The sequence below is a fragment of the Salvelinus alpinus genome, chromosome 7, assembly GCF_045679555.1.
Source record: "Salvelinus alpinus chromosome 7, SLU_Salpinus.1, whole genome shotgun sequence".
In the NCBI taxonomy this organism is placed as follows: Eukaryota; Metazoa; Chordata; class Actinopteri; order Salmoniformes; family Salmonidae; genus Salvelinus; species Salvelinus alpinus.
The window spans coordinates 60,472,339-60,487,498 of NC_092092.1; the positions used below are offsets into that span (position 1 = coordinate 60,472,339).

The window sequence follows — 15,160 nt, forward strand, 5'->3', positions numbered from 1 at the left end:
TCACTCCGTCATCCTACCCCCTTTCATCATCATGTCCTGTGCCTCCCCCTCTGCTCTGAGGACCAACACCGTCTAATCCTCCTGAGACATCTGCTGTTCTACAACCTCTCTCTTTCACCCCACCCTCTCTGTCTCCCTCTCACACAGCCTGTAATGTAGAGCCACAGCACCCCTAGTGGTGGCTACCCTCCCACACACACACACCCACCTGGGTTCTCTCTCACACAACAAATACACCCCCGTTCATGCAGCACTGACACCTAGCTGCAGACCTGGGGAACTGTGCAGACCTGGGGAACTGTGCAGACCTGGGGAACTGTGCAGACCTGGGGAACTGTGCAGACCTGGGGAACTGTGCAGACCTGGGGAACTGTGCAGACCTGGGGAACTGTGCAGACCTGGGGAACTGTGCAGACCTGGGGAACTGTGCAGACCTGGTGCTAGTGAGGAATATGAACAGGTCTTAGATCAGACCACAGTACAGAACTGTGTGAAGGGTAGAGAGAGAACATGTGAGAAGCAGGGTTAGGGTCAGTGAGAAGCAGGGTTAGGGTCAGTGAGAAGCAGGGTTAGGGTCAGTGAGAAGCAGGGTTAGGGTCAGTGAGAAGCAGGGTTAGGGTCAGTGAAAAGCAGGGTTAGGGTCAGTGAAAAGCAGGGTTAGGGTCAGTGAGAAGCAGGGTTAGGGTCAGTGAGAAGCAGGGTTAGGGTCAGTGAGAAGCAGGGTTAGGGTCAGTGAGAAGCAGGGTTAGGGTCAGTGAGAAGCAGGGTTAGGGTCAGTGAGAAGCAGGGTTAGGGTCAGTGAGAAGCAGGGTTAGGGTCAGTGAGAAGCAGGGTTAGGGTCAGTGAGAAGCAGGGTTAGGGTCAGTGAGAAGCAGGGTTAGGGTCAGTGAAAAGCTGATTGTTAGAGAAAGCACTATATAAAGACAGCCAACCAACCAATTGGCTCTAATCACAAACACACACATACACACTAGGTGTGTGTGTGCTTAAATAGGGTGCAGTGAATAATAACCCTGAGCTCAAACCTGTATGTAAATGTACCCCCCCACACACACAGTCAAGTTTTACCGTCAACTATCTAAGCCCTTTCACCGTCAACTATCTAAGCCCTTTCACCGTCAACTATCTAAGCCCTTTCACCGTCAACTATCTAAGCCCTTTCACCGTCAACTATCTAAGCCCTTTCACCGTCAACTATCTAAGCCCTTTCACCGTCAACTATCTAAGCCCTTTCTAATGCATGAAAGACTCACAACACACTCTCAAAGCTGTGAATGGATGGATTGTGTGTGCTTGCGCATACCCAAACACAGAGCTTTGAATGCATATTGTATTTCCTTCATACATAGTCCACAGTGGTTGACTTGAAATGTAACAACCTTTTTCCTCACACTGCATGGACTAAGGGCTTAGATTGCAGGTAGATACAGTACGTTATTGTCCATACGACATTCTAAAACCCTTTGAAGCTGCAATATGTCCCTTTTTGGGCGATCTGACCAAATTCCCATAGAAATGTGAGTTATAGATCTGTCATTCTCATTGAAAGCAAGTCTAAGATCTGTTCTATGTATGCTATTTCTATGCCTCCCGTGCTTAAGTTTGGTTTTTGCATCTTTTACTTTGTTTTGTACACCAGCTTTGAACAGCTGAAAATACAATATTTTTGGTTCCTGAAAATATATTTTACAGAGTTCAGATGGTACAATGATTCCCTACACTTTACATTTGCTAGTTTTGTCAAAAACTGAAATTACGGGGAATTATTAGAATTTTAGCAACCAAGAAATGGCATAGAGACTTCAGCATAGTGCACCTTTAAAAAGAAGGACGGGAAAGGATTGAAAGAAAGAGAGGTGGAAGGAAAATAGAGGGAGGAAAGAACAGGCAGCTGGAAAACCTCATCAGGAGACAGGGACACAATGTGGGTGAAAGAGATGATGCGCGCATACACACACACACACACACACACACACACTGACACACCCACACACACACACACAGACAGACACACACACACACATTGACAGACACACACACACACATTGACAGACACACACACACACATTGACAGACACACACCGACACACACCGACACACACACACACCGACACACACACACACCGACACACACACACACCGACACACACACACACCGACACACACACACACCGACACACACACACACCGACACACACACACACCGACACACACACACACCGACACACACACCCACACACACACACACACACACAGATGACAGAGAGAGACACAGACACACACACGACAGAGACAGACAGACACACACACACACACACTGACAGACAGACACACCGACACACACTGACAGACACAGACGACAGAGAGACACAGACACGACAGACAGACAGACACACACACACACACACCGACACACACTGACAGACACAGACACACCAACACACACACACTGCCAGACACAGACGACAGAGAGAGACACAGACACACCGACACACACACACACACTGACAGACAGACAGACAGAGACACACACACATGACAGAGACACAGACACACACACACGACAGAGACAGACAGACACACACACACACACACACACACACACACACACACTGACAGACATAGACGACAGAGACACCGACGCACCCACTCTGACACACCCACTCTGACACACCCACTCTGACACACCCACTCTGACACACACACTCTGACACACACACTCTGACACACACACTCTGACACACACACTGTGGCAGAGAGGAATTGTGATGACTGGAACTGCGAAGTCCCAAGAGAAACAAACTGGAGCCAAAAAGAGGAGGAATGTTCAGAAAGTAGGTCAGAGAGAGGGAGAGGGTGTAGGAAACGAGCAGAAAGAATCCGACTCAGAAAGAGAAAACGTGTTTGTGGACTTAAATTCACTATTTCTTGTTCTTCTCGGATACAAATCCCTTGTTCCAAAAATGACTGAATGAGTGGATGACACAGGCAGACTACTGCCTCCTCCATATCTTCATCCTGTCTCTCTCCTTCACTCGCTCTTTTCTCAGGTCTGCTGTGGATCACTGGAGACACACACACGCAGATCCAGTAGCACAGTGGGCTCCGACTGCCCCCAACTGGTATCAAGGAGAAGTTCAGTTCACAAAACAGCCTTCATCCACACACATACACTCCGACCCACTCCTCTCCCACAGACACTCCGACCCACTCCTCTCCCACAGACACTCTGACCCACTCCTCTCCCACAGACACTCTGACCCACTCCTCTCCCACAGACACTCTGACCCACTCCTCTCCCACAGACACTCTGACCCACTCCTCTCCCACAGACACTCTGACCCACAGACACTCTGACCCACTCCTCTCCCACAGACACTCTGACCCACAGACACTCTGACCCACTCCTCTCCCACAGACACTCTGACCCACTCCTCTCCCACAGACACTCTGACCCACTCCTCTCCCACAGATACTCTGACCTGCGTTGAGGTCCAGTTGTTGGCTTCTCTTCTGTTTCTCCTCCTTCTCTCTGTCAGCCTTCTCCTTGGCCAGCTTGGCTCTCCTGATCTTCTCCTCTGACTCCCTCCTCTTCGCATTCTCCTTCACCGCTTGCTGAGGAGACATGGACAGAGACATCAGAGACGTGTGTGTGTGTGTGTGTGTGAGAGTGCATGTGTGTGTGAGTGGATGTGTGCGTATGTGAGTGAGTGAGTGTGTGTGTGTACAAGAAAGTGTGTGTGTGTGACTGAGAAACAATAGTTGGCCAACAAGAGCCAGAAAAACAAGATAGGCAGCAAAACAAGATAACCAGCATCTGTAGGATCAAGGAATCCTCTTAATAAACCAAAATCACGGTTAAACTGTTCAAATGAGATAAACACACCACGTCTGCCATTACAAACACTAGGTCAACACTTGGTCAACACTTGGTCAACACTAGGTCAACACTTGGTCAACACTAGGTCAACACTAGGTCAACACTAGGTCAACACTAGGTCAACACTAGGTCAACACTAGGTCAACACTTGGTCAACACTAGGTCAACACTTGGTCAACACTAGGTCAACACTAGGTCAACACTAGGTCAACACTAGGTCAACACTTGGTCAACACTAGGTCAACACTAGGTCAACACTAGGTCAACACTTGGTCAACACTAGGTCAACACTAGGTCAACACTAGGTCAACACTAGGTCAACACTTGGTCAACACTTGGTCAACACTAGGTCAACACTAGGTCAACACTAGGTCAACACTTGGTCAACACTTGGTCAACACTTGGTCAACACTAGGTCAACACTAGGTCAACACTAGGTCAACACTTGGTCAACACTTGGTCAACACTAGGTCAACACTTGGTCAACACTAGGTCAACACTAGGTCAACACTAGGTCAACACTAGGTCAACACTAGGTCAACACTTGGTCAACACTTGGTCAACACTAGGTCAACACTAGGTCAACACTTGGTCAACACTAGGTCAACACTTGGTCAACACTAGGTCAACACTAGGTCAACACTAGGTCAACACTTGGTCAACACTAGGTCAACACTAGGTCAACACTAGGTCAACACTAGGTCAACACTTGGTCAACACTTGGTCAACACTTGGTCAACACTAGGTCAACACTAGGTCAACACTAGGTCAACACTTGGTCAACACTTGGTCAACACTTGGTCAACACTAGGTCAACACTAGGTCAACACTTGGTCAACACTTGGTCAACACTAGGTCAACACTAGGTCAACACTAGGTCAACACTAGGTCAACACTTGGTCAACACTAGGTCAACACTAGGTCAACACTAGGTCAACACTAGGTCAACACTTGGTCAACACTTGGTCAACACTAGGTCAACACTAGGTCAACACTAGGTCAACACTAGGTCAACACTTGGTCAACACTTGGTCAACACTTGGTCAACACTAGGTCAACACTAGGTCAACACTTGGTCAACACTTGGTCAACACTTGGTCAACACTAGGTCAACACTTGGTCAACACTAGGTCAACACTAGGTCAACACTAGGTCAACACTAGGTCAACACTAGGTCAACACTTGGTCAACACTTGGTCAACACTTGGTCAACACTAGCAACACGTGGAAAGCATCAGGGGTAAATATCTCTAGTCTCCCTTGTGTTCCCTTCCTTCTCTCTGTACTAATACTACCTGGTACTACCTGGTAATAACGCCACCCGGTACTAATACTACCTGGTAATAACACCACCCGGTACTAATACTACCTGGTAATAACACCACCCGGTACTAATACTACCTGGTAATAACGCCACCCGGTACTAATACTACCTGGTAATAACGCCACCCGGTACTAATACTACCTGGTAATAACACCACCCGGTACTAATACTACCTGGTAATAACGCCACCCGGTACTAATACTACCTGGTAATAACGCCACCCGGTACTAATACTACCTGGTAATAACGCCACCCGGTACTAATACTACCTGGTAATAACACCACCCGGTACTAATACTACCTGGTAATAACACCACCCGGTACTAATACTACCTGGTAATAACGCCACCCGGTACTAATACTACCTGGTAATAACGCCACCCGGTACTAATACTACCTGGTAATAACGCCACCCGGTACTAATACTACCTGGTAATAACACCACCCGGTACTAATACTACCTGGTAATAACACCACCCGGTACTAATACTACCTGGTAATAACACCACCCGGTACTAATACTACCTGGTAATAACACCACCCGGTACTAATACTACCTGGTAATAACACCACCCGGTACTAATACTACCTGGTAATAACACCACCTGGTACTAATACTACCTGGTAATAACACCACCAGGTACTAATACTACCTGGTAATAACACCACCTGGTACTAATACAACCTGGTAATAACACCACCTGGTACTAATACTACCTTATAATAACACTACCTGGTACTAATACTAACTGACACTACCTGGTACTAATACTACCTTATAATAACACTACATGGTACTAATACTAACTGACACTACCTGGTAATAACATAACCTGGTAATAACACTACCTGGTACTAATACTACCTGATAATACCTGGTAATAACACCACCTGGTACTAATACTACCTTATAATAACATTACCTGGTACTAATACTAACTGACACTACCTGGTAATAACACTACCTGGTACTAATACTAACTGACACTACCCGGTACTAATACTACCTGGTAATAACACTACCTGGTACTAATACTAGCTGATACTACCTGGTAATAACACTACCTGGTACTAATACTAACTGATAATACCTGATACTAATACTAACTGAACGACCTGGTACTAACTGATACTACCTGGTACTAATACTAACTGATACTACCTGGTAATAACACTACCTGGTACTAATACTACCTGGTAATAACACTACCTGGTACTAATACTAGCTGATACTACCTGGTAATAACACTACCTGGTACTAATACTACCTGATAAAACCTGGTAATAACACCACCTGGTACTAATACTACCTTGTAATAACACTACCTGGTACTAATACTAACTGACACTACCTGATACTAATACTAACTGAACGACCTGGTACTAACTGATACTACCTGGTACTAATACTAACTGATACTACCTGGCAATAACACTACATGGTACTAATACTAACTGATAGTACCTGGCAATAACACTACCTGGTACTAATACTAACTGATACTACCTGGTAATAACACTATCTGGTACTAATACTAACTGAACTAACTGATACTACCTGGTAATAACACTACCTGATACTAATACTACCTTATAATAACACTACCTGATACTAATACTAATGGTAGTACCTGGTAATAACACAACCTGGTACTAATACTACCTGGTAATAACACTACCTGACACTAATACTAACTGGTAATAACACTACCTGATACTAATACTACCTTATAATAACACTACCTGATACTAATACTAACTTATAGTACCTGGTAATACCACTACCCGGTACTAATACTACACCTGGTACTAATACTAACTGATACTACCTGGTAATAACACTACCTGATACTAATACTAACTGATAGTATCTGGTAATAACACTACCTGATACTAATACTAACTGATACTAATACTAACTGATACTAATACTAACTGATACTACCTAGTAATAACACTACCGAATACTAATACTAACTGATACTACTTAGTACTACCTGCTACTAACTGAACTACCTTGTACTAACTGAACTACCTGGTAGTTACAGTCAATTACGGATTACAAAAAGAAAACCAGCCCTGTCGCGGACACCGACGTCTTGCTCCCAGACCAACTAAACAACAACTTTGCTCGCTTTGAGAACAATACTGACACGGCCCGCTACTAAAACCTGCGGGCTCTCCTTCACCACAGCCAACGTGAGTAAAACATTTAAACGTGTTAACCCTCGCAAGGCTGCTGGCCCAGACGGCATTATTAGCCACGTCCTCAGAGCAGGCGCAGACCAGCTGGCTGGTGTGTTTACAGACATATTCAATCAATCCTTATCCCAGTCTGCTGTTCCCACATGCTTCAAGAGGGCCACCATTGTTCCTGTTACCAAGAAAGCTATGGTAACTGAACTAAATGACTATCGCCCCGTAGCACTCACTTCCCGTCATCATGAAGTGCTTTGAGAGACTAGTCAAGGATCATATTCTCCACTCTACCGGACACCCTAGACCCACTCCATTTGCTTATCGCCACAATAGTCCACAGACGACACAATCACACTGCCCTAACCCATCTGGACAAGAGGAATACCTATGTAAGAATGCTGTTCATCGATTATAGCACAGCATTTAACACCATTGTTCCCTCCAAACTCGTCATCAAGCTCCTGGGTCTCGACCCTGCCCTGTGCAACTGGGTCCTGGACTTTGTTTCCTACCCTCACCGCCTGGGGGGCGGCCCGTCAACCTCCACCCCGCTGATCCTCAACACTGGGGCCCCACAAGGGTGCGTTCTCAGCCCTCTCCTGTACTCCCTGTTCATCCATGACTGCGTGGCCACGACCGCCTCCAACTCAATCATCAAGTTTGCAGACGACACTACAGTAGTAGGCTTGATTACCAACAACGACGAGACAGCCTACAGGGAGGAGGTGAGGGCCCTCGGAGTGTGGTGTCAGGAAAATAACCTCACACTCAACGTCAACAAAGCAAAGGAGATGATCGTGGACTTCAGGAAACAGCAGATGGCGCACCCCCTTATCCACATCGACGGGACAGTAGTGGAAAACGTGGAAAGTTTTAAGTTCCTCGGCGTACACATCAACGACAAACTGAAATGGTCCACCCACACAGACAGTGTGGTGAAGAAGGCGCAACTGCGCCTCTTCAACCTCAGGATTCTGAAGAAATGTGTCTTGTCACCAAAAACACAAACTTTTACAGATGAATAATCGAGAGCATCCTGTCGGGCCATATCACCGCCTGGTATGGCAACTGCTCCGCCCACAACTGTAAGGCTCTCCAGAGGGTGCTGCGGTCTGCAACGCATCACCAGGGGCAAACTACCTGCCCTCCAGGACACCAACACCACCCGATGTCACAGGAAGGCCAAAACGATCATCAAGGACAACAACCACCCGAGCCACTGCCTGTTCACCTGATACTACCTGAATTACCTGGTACTAACTGATGCAACATTATTTACCTGGTACTACCTGATACTAATACTACCTGATACTAATATTAAATGAACTACCTGATACAATATGCTACTAAAACTACCTGATACTACCTGATACTAACAGATACTAACAGATACTAACAGAACTACCTGGCATTACCTAGTACTACATGGCACTAAGTGATAAGGAATACCTGTAGACTGTACCTTCCCACTAACACAGTCAATGTCATTTAGACAGACAGATGAGGAAATGTGTTTATCATTAACTTGTGTCTAATGAGGTGGGAGCACATTGTTTTCTACCATCCAGTTGCCAATGCTCAAACTCACCTGGAACATGTTCTTGAAGTTGTTGAGGTCACCGAAGAACTCTTCGACAGAAATCTTGCGAGGGTCGAACACAAAGTAGTTCCCCAGGTCAGAGTACTGCTTCTCCATGTTATTATGCATCATTTCCAACTTCTCATGTTGCTCTCTGGCACTGGCCACAAAGGTGTGAGGAACAGTATTAAGGAGTACACAGCCTGGCAACACAGAGCTACACACACACCACCCCCACCACACAGAGCTACACACACACCACCCCCACCACACACAGCTACACACACACCACCCCCACCACACAGAGCTACACACACACACCTCCACCACCACCACACAGAGCTATACACACACACCTCCACCACCACCACACAGAGCTATACACACCACCACCACACAGAGCTATACACACCACCACCACCACCACACAGAGCTATACACACCACCACCACCACCACACAGAGCTATACACACCACCACCACCACCACACAGAGCTATACACACCACCACCACCACCACCACACAGAGCTATACACACCACCACCACCACCACACAGAGCTATACACACCACCACCACCACCACACAGAGCTATACACACCACCACCACCACCACACAGAGCTATACACACCACCACCACCACACAGAGCTATACACACCACCACCACCACCACCACCACACAGAGCTATACACACCACCACCACACAGAGCTATACACACCACCACCACCACACAGAGCTACACACACCACCACCACCACACAGAGCTATACACACCACCACCACACAGAGCTATACACACCACCACCACACAGAGCTATACACACCACCACCACACAGAGCTATACACACCACCACCACACAGAGCTATACACACCACCACCACACAGAGCTATACACACCACCACCACACAGAGCTATACACACCACCACCACACAGAGCTACACACACCACCACCACACAGAGCTACACACACCACCACACAAGCATACACACTCATCATAGATGCTCAAACACACATTCATAAACAAACACACATTCAGCTTTCAGCATGAAAAGGCTTACAGGCAATGACAGAATATTTCCTGTCTAGATCGTAATTCGTAAGACGTGTAGAGATCCTTTGAAACGACACCTTACATAAAGTTTGATTGGTCTAGAGGAGGTCAAAACGATCAAACTAAGTTTGATTGGTCTAGAGGAGGTCAAAAGGATCGAACTAAGTTTGATTGGACCAGAGGAGGTCAAAAGGATCAAACTAAGTTTGATTGGACCAGAGGAGGTCAAAAGGATCAAACTAAGTTTGATTGGACCAGAGGAGGTAAAAAGGATCAAACTAAGTTTGATTGGACCAGAGGAGGTAAAAAGGATCAAACTAAGTTTGATTGGACCAGAGGAGGTCAAAACGATCAAACTAAGTTTGATTGGTCTAGAGGAGGTCAAAAGGATCAAACTAAGTTTGATTGGACCAGAGGAGGTAAAAAGGATCAAACTAAGTTTGATTGGACCAGAGGAGGTCAAAACGATCAAACTAAGTTTGATTGGTCTAGAGGAGGTCAAAAGGATCGAACTAAGTTTGATTGGACCAGAGGAGGTCAAAACGATCAAACTAAGTTTGATTGGACCAGAGGAGGTCAAAAGGATCAATCTAAGTTTGATTGTCAGTGATTTGCAGTAGTAAAGGATATAGTCATTTTCTCCACAAACATGTCCCTGTCACTCTGTGGAGGAGGAAAGGTCTCCAGATCCTTTTCCAGAGTCTTCAACACACAGCCCATCTGCACCAGGGTCTTCTGCAGGGTCTCGGCCGACACTGAGACAGGGGTTAGAGGGAACAGGTCATTGTGTCATCAAAGGAAACACGGATGAGGAGAGGAAACAAGTGTGTGAGAGTATTGGTACTAGTGTTTAGTTCTGAGGGTAGGTGTTAGGTGGAGTCCGTGGTTACCTCGGCTGGCCTTCTCTACGTGAACGAGTTCATCGGGGAACATCAGGACGTCGGGGTACTGCTCCTGACACACGTCAACCAGGAAGTGCAGGAGAGTCTGCTTCAGGTCAGTTGTCTTGGTGTCCCGCAGCTGATTGGACAGAGGGCAGATTCTAAAGTACACCCCTTTTTAAAACCTTTCATGCAGCCTTGGTTTATTACATAAATGTTTACCGTGTTACACACACTGTCTGTAGATATGTGAGTGTGTCAGATGTATGTGTGTCTCTGTGTACGTGGTTATGTACATGCAGCGCTCTACGTTAACCATTTTTTACAAGGGGCACGTGTGCCTAAATTGACAAATTTAGGAGCACACAGAAATTTAGGAGCACACAGAAATTTAGGAGCACAATGAACAATATTTGCGGTAACAAGCCATTTTCTTGGTAGTAATGGTGCAAGCATGACGGTGATGAATCTGCGCTCTGTGTGTATTGTCCATTGCACTCAGGGGCCGCGGTACAGTGAAGTGATCACTGCAACAATCATCTGGTGCTCCTAAATTCAAATTCCAACAAATCTATTTTTTCTAATAAGCGAGTAAAATGGTAGCACTGTAGAGCCATGACGTGTCTCTCACCTTGCAGAGGTAGCTGATGCTGAATCCAAAGGCCTTGGCGTTGCGGGAACCGGCGTTCATGTAGTTGCCCACCAGCAGGATGATCTGCAGCAGCTGGGAGAAGGTGGCGCTCTTCTTCAGCTCCTCGCAGGCCGCCGTCACGGACACCACGTCCGGCTTGATGTTGTTCAGCTGCTCGTCAAACTGCAGCCGGAACAAGATGGCCGTCAGCCGAGGCTTCAGACGCTTCACTGTCGACATCTGAGAGGGAGAGAGGGGAGGGTTGGAGAGAGGAGGGTAGGAGAGGGGAGAGAGTTGGAGAGAGGAGGGTAGGAGAGGGGAGAGAGTTGGAGAGGGGAGGGGAGGGAGGGAAGAGGGGAGGGTTGGAGAGGAGAGAGTGAAGAGGGGAGGGTTGGAGAGGAGAGAGTGAAGAGGGGAGGGTTGGAGAGGAGAGTGTGAAGAGGGGAGGGTTGGAGAGGAGAGTGTGAAGAGGGGAGGGTTGGAGAGAAGAGTGTGAAGAGGGGAGGGTTGGAGAGGAGAGAGTTGGAGAGGGGAGGGTTGGAGAGGAGAGAGTTGGAGAGGGGAGGGTTGGAGAGGAGAGAGTTGGAGAGGGGAGGGTTGGAGAGGGGAGAGAGTTGGAGAGGGGAGGGGAGAGTTGGGGAGGAGAGAGGGAAGAGGGGAGAGTTGGGGAGGAGAGAGGGAAGAGGGGAGAGTTGGGGAGGAGAAAGGGAAGAGGGGAGGGTTGGAGAGGAGAGAGGGGAGAGTTGGGTAGGAGAGAGGGAAGAGGGGAGAGTTGGGTAGGAGAGAGGGAAGAGGGGAGAGTTGGGTAGGAGAGGGAAGAGCCGAGAGTTGGGTAGGAGAGAGGGAAGAGGGGAGAGTTGGGGAGGAGAGAGGGAAGAGGGGAGGGTTGGAGAGGAGAGGGGGAAGAGGGGAGGGTTGGAGAGGAGAGAGGGAAGGGTTGGAGAGGAGAGAGGGGACCATGGCACATACAAGGGGTGTGTTATAGATGGTTTGTGAAGCATCGTTTAAGTGCTTATGACACCTTTTTGTACTTATGAATGCTCTATAAAGCCTTTATACATGATGTTTCCTTTAAAGTGGGATGGGCAGGATCATATTCCTGGTTGTGTTGAGTAGGCTCAGTAGGGTTTAATCAGGCCATGTCTAACACTGTGGTTTATTCAGGCCATGTCTAACACTGTGGTTTATTCAGGCCATGTCTAACGCTGTGGTTTAATCAGGCCATGTCTAACGCTGTGGTTTATTCAGGCCATGTCTAACGCTGTGGTTTAATCAGGCCATGTCTAACACTGTGGTTTAATCAGGCCATGTCTAACACTGTGGTTTAATCAGGCCATGTCTAACACTGTGGTTTAATCAGGCCATGTCTAACACTGTGGATTATTCAGGCCATGTCTAACGCTGTGGTTTATTCAGGCCATGTCTAACACTGTGGTTTATTCAGGCCATGTCTAACACTGTGGTTTATTCAGGCCATGTCTAACACTGTGGATTATTCAGGCCATGTTTAACACTGTGGTTTATTCAGGCCATGTCTAACACTGTGGATTATTCAAGCCATGTTTAACACTGTGGTTTATTCAGGCCATGTTCAACACTGTGGTTTATTCAGGCCATGTTCAACACTGTGGTTTATTCAGGCCATGTCTAACGCTGTGGTTTAATCAGGCCATGTCTAACGCTGTGGTTTAATCAGGCCATGTCTAACGCTGTGGTTTATTCAGGCCATGTCTAACACTGTGGTTTATTCAGGCCATGTCTAACACTGTGGTTTATTCAGGCCATGTCTAACACTGTGGTTTATTCAGGCCATGTCTAACACTGTGGTTTATTCAGGCCATGTCTAACGCTGTGGTTTATTCAGGCCATGTCTAACGCTGAGGTTTATTCAGGCCATGTCTAACACTGTGGTTTATTCAGGCCATGTCTAACACTGTGGTTTATTCAGGCCATGTCTAACACTGTGGTTTATTCAGACCATGTTTAACACTGTGGTTTATTCAGACCATGTTTAACACTGTGGTTTATTCAGACCATGTTTAACACTGTGGTTTATTCAGACCATGTTTAACACTGTGGTTTATTCAGACCATGTTTAACACTGTGGTTTATTCAGGCCTTGTCTAACACTGTGGTTTATTCAGGCCATGTCTAACACTGTGGTTTATTCAGGCCATGTCTAACGCTGAGGTTTATTCAGGCCATGTCTAACGCTGAGGTTTATTCAGGCCATGTCTAACACTGTGGTTTATTCAGACCATGTCTAACACTGTGGTTTATTCAGGCCATGTCTAACGCTGTGGTTTATTCAGGCCATGTCTAACGCTGTGGTTTATTCAGGCCATGTCTAACGCTGAGGTTTATTCAGGCCATGTCTAACGCTGAGGTTTATTCAGGCCATGTCTAACACTGTGGTTTATTCAGGCCATGTCTAACGCTGTGGTTTATTCAGGCCATGTCTAACGCTGTGGTTTATTCAGGCCATGTCTAACGCTGTGGTTTATTCAGACCATGTCTAACACTGTGGTTTATTCAGGCCATGTCTAACACTGTGGTTTATTCAGGCCATGTCTAACACTGTGGTTTATTCAGGCCATGTCTAACACTGTGGTTTATTCAGGCCATGTCTAACACTGTGGTTTATTCAGGCCATGTTTAACACTGTGGTTTATTCAGACCATGTCTAACACTGTGGTTTATTCAGACCAATCAGAGCTTTGTAGTGCTTCATTTTCCAGTCAGCCACGTGGTTCTCTCCAGCTCTTAGTGGTTAAGTCAGACAACAGCATGTGTGTGAGTTCTCACCACCACTCCAAACTGCTCGGCCTCTGCCAGGTCTTCATACTCATCCTTCATCTCCCCCAGAACATTCAGCGTCTCCTGTTCCGGCAACTGCTTGATCAGATTCTACATACACACAGAACATTTATTTACATACAGGATGAATACAACATTTGACAAAACACACACATTTGCATGACCCTACACAGACACACAGCCAGAGACAGACACACAGACAGACACAGACAGACACAGAGACAGACAGACACAGAAACACAGACACAGGCAGAGAGACAGACAGAGAAATAGAGAGAGACAGACAGAGAGAAAGACAGACGGAGACAGACAGACAGACAGAGAGACAGACACACAGACAGAGAGAGACAGACACACAGAGAGAGAGAGACAGACACACAGACAGAGAGACAAAGAGAGACACACACAGACAGAGAGACAAAGAGAGACAGACATACAGACAGAGAGAGACAGACACACAGACAGACACAGCGACAGACACACACAGACACAGACACACACACAGACACAGAGATAGACAGACAAGAGACAGGCACACAGACAGGCACACACACAGACAGACACACAGACAGACACACAGACAGACACTCTGGTCTGTACCTGCACCATGGACTCAGAAAGCAGCTTCTCGTTGATCTCCAGGATGACGTTCTTAATCTCCTCGTAGGGCATACGGAACGAGCCCAGGAAGATGGCTGAAACACACACAGCCCATCACCTAACACGCGCAGCCATCACCCAACCACCCACCACCCTCAGCCCATCGCATACCACCCTCAGCCCATCGCA

The 15,160-nt window shown here is 46.9% G+C and overlaps 1 protein-coding gene across 1 annotated transcript in view; it reads right to left on the reverse strand.

Moving 5' to 3' along the window:
* The window catches only part of LOC139581392 (protein diaphanous homolog 1-like), a 59,262-nt gene that overhangs the window by 42,004 nt on the left and 2,098 nt on the right, over window positions 1–15,160 (reverse strand). Inside the window, exons 3-9 of the mRNA XM_071411109.1 lie at window positions 14,972–15,066; window positions 14,360–14,461; window positions 11,555–11,794; window positions 10,933–11,062; window positions 10,672–10,797; window positions 8,992–9,155; window positions 3,483–3,615 (exon numbers count right to left, since the gene is read on the reverse strand). Of these exons, the coding sequence (XP_071267210.1) occupies window positions 3,483–3,615; window positions 8,992–9,155; window positions 10,672–10,797; window positions 10,933–11,062; window positions 11,555–11,794; window positions 14,360–14,461; window positions 14,972–15,066 (990 nt within the window). The remainder of the gene's footprint in view (window positions 1–3,482; window positions 3,616–8,991; window positions 9,156–10,671; window positions 10,798–10,932; window positions 11,063–11,554; window positions 11,795–14,359; window positions 14,462–14,971; window positions 15,067–15,160) is intronic.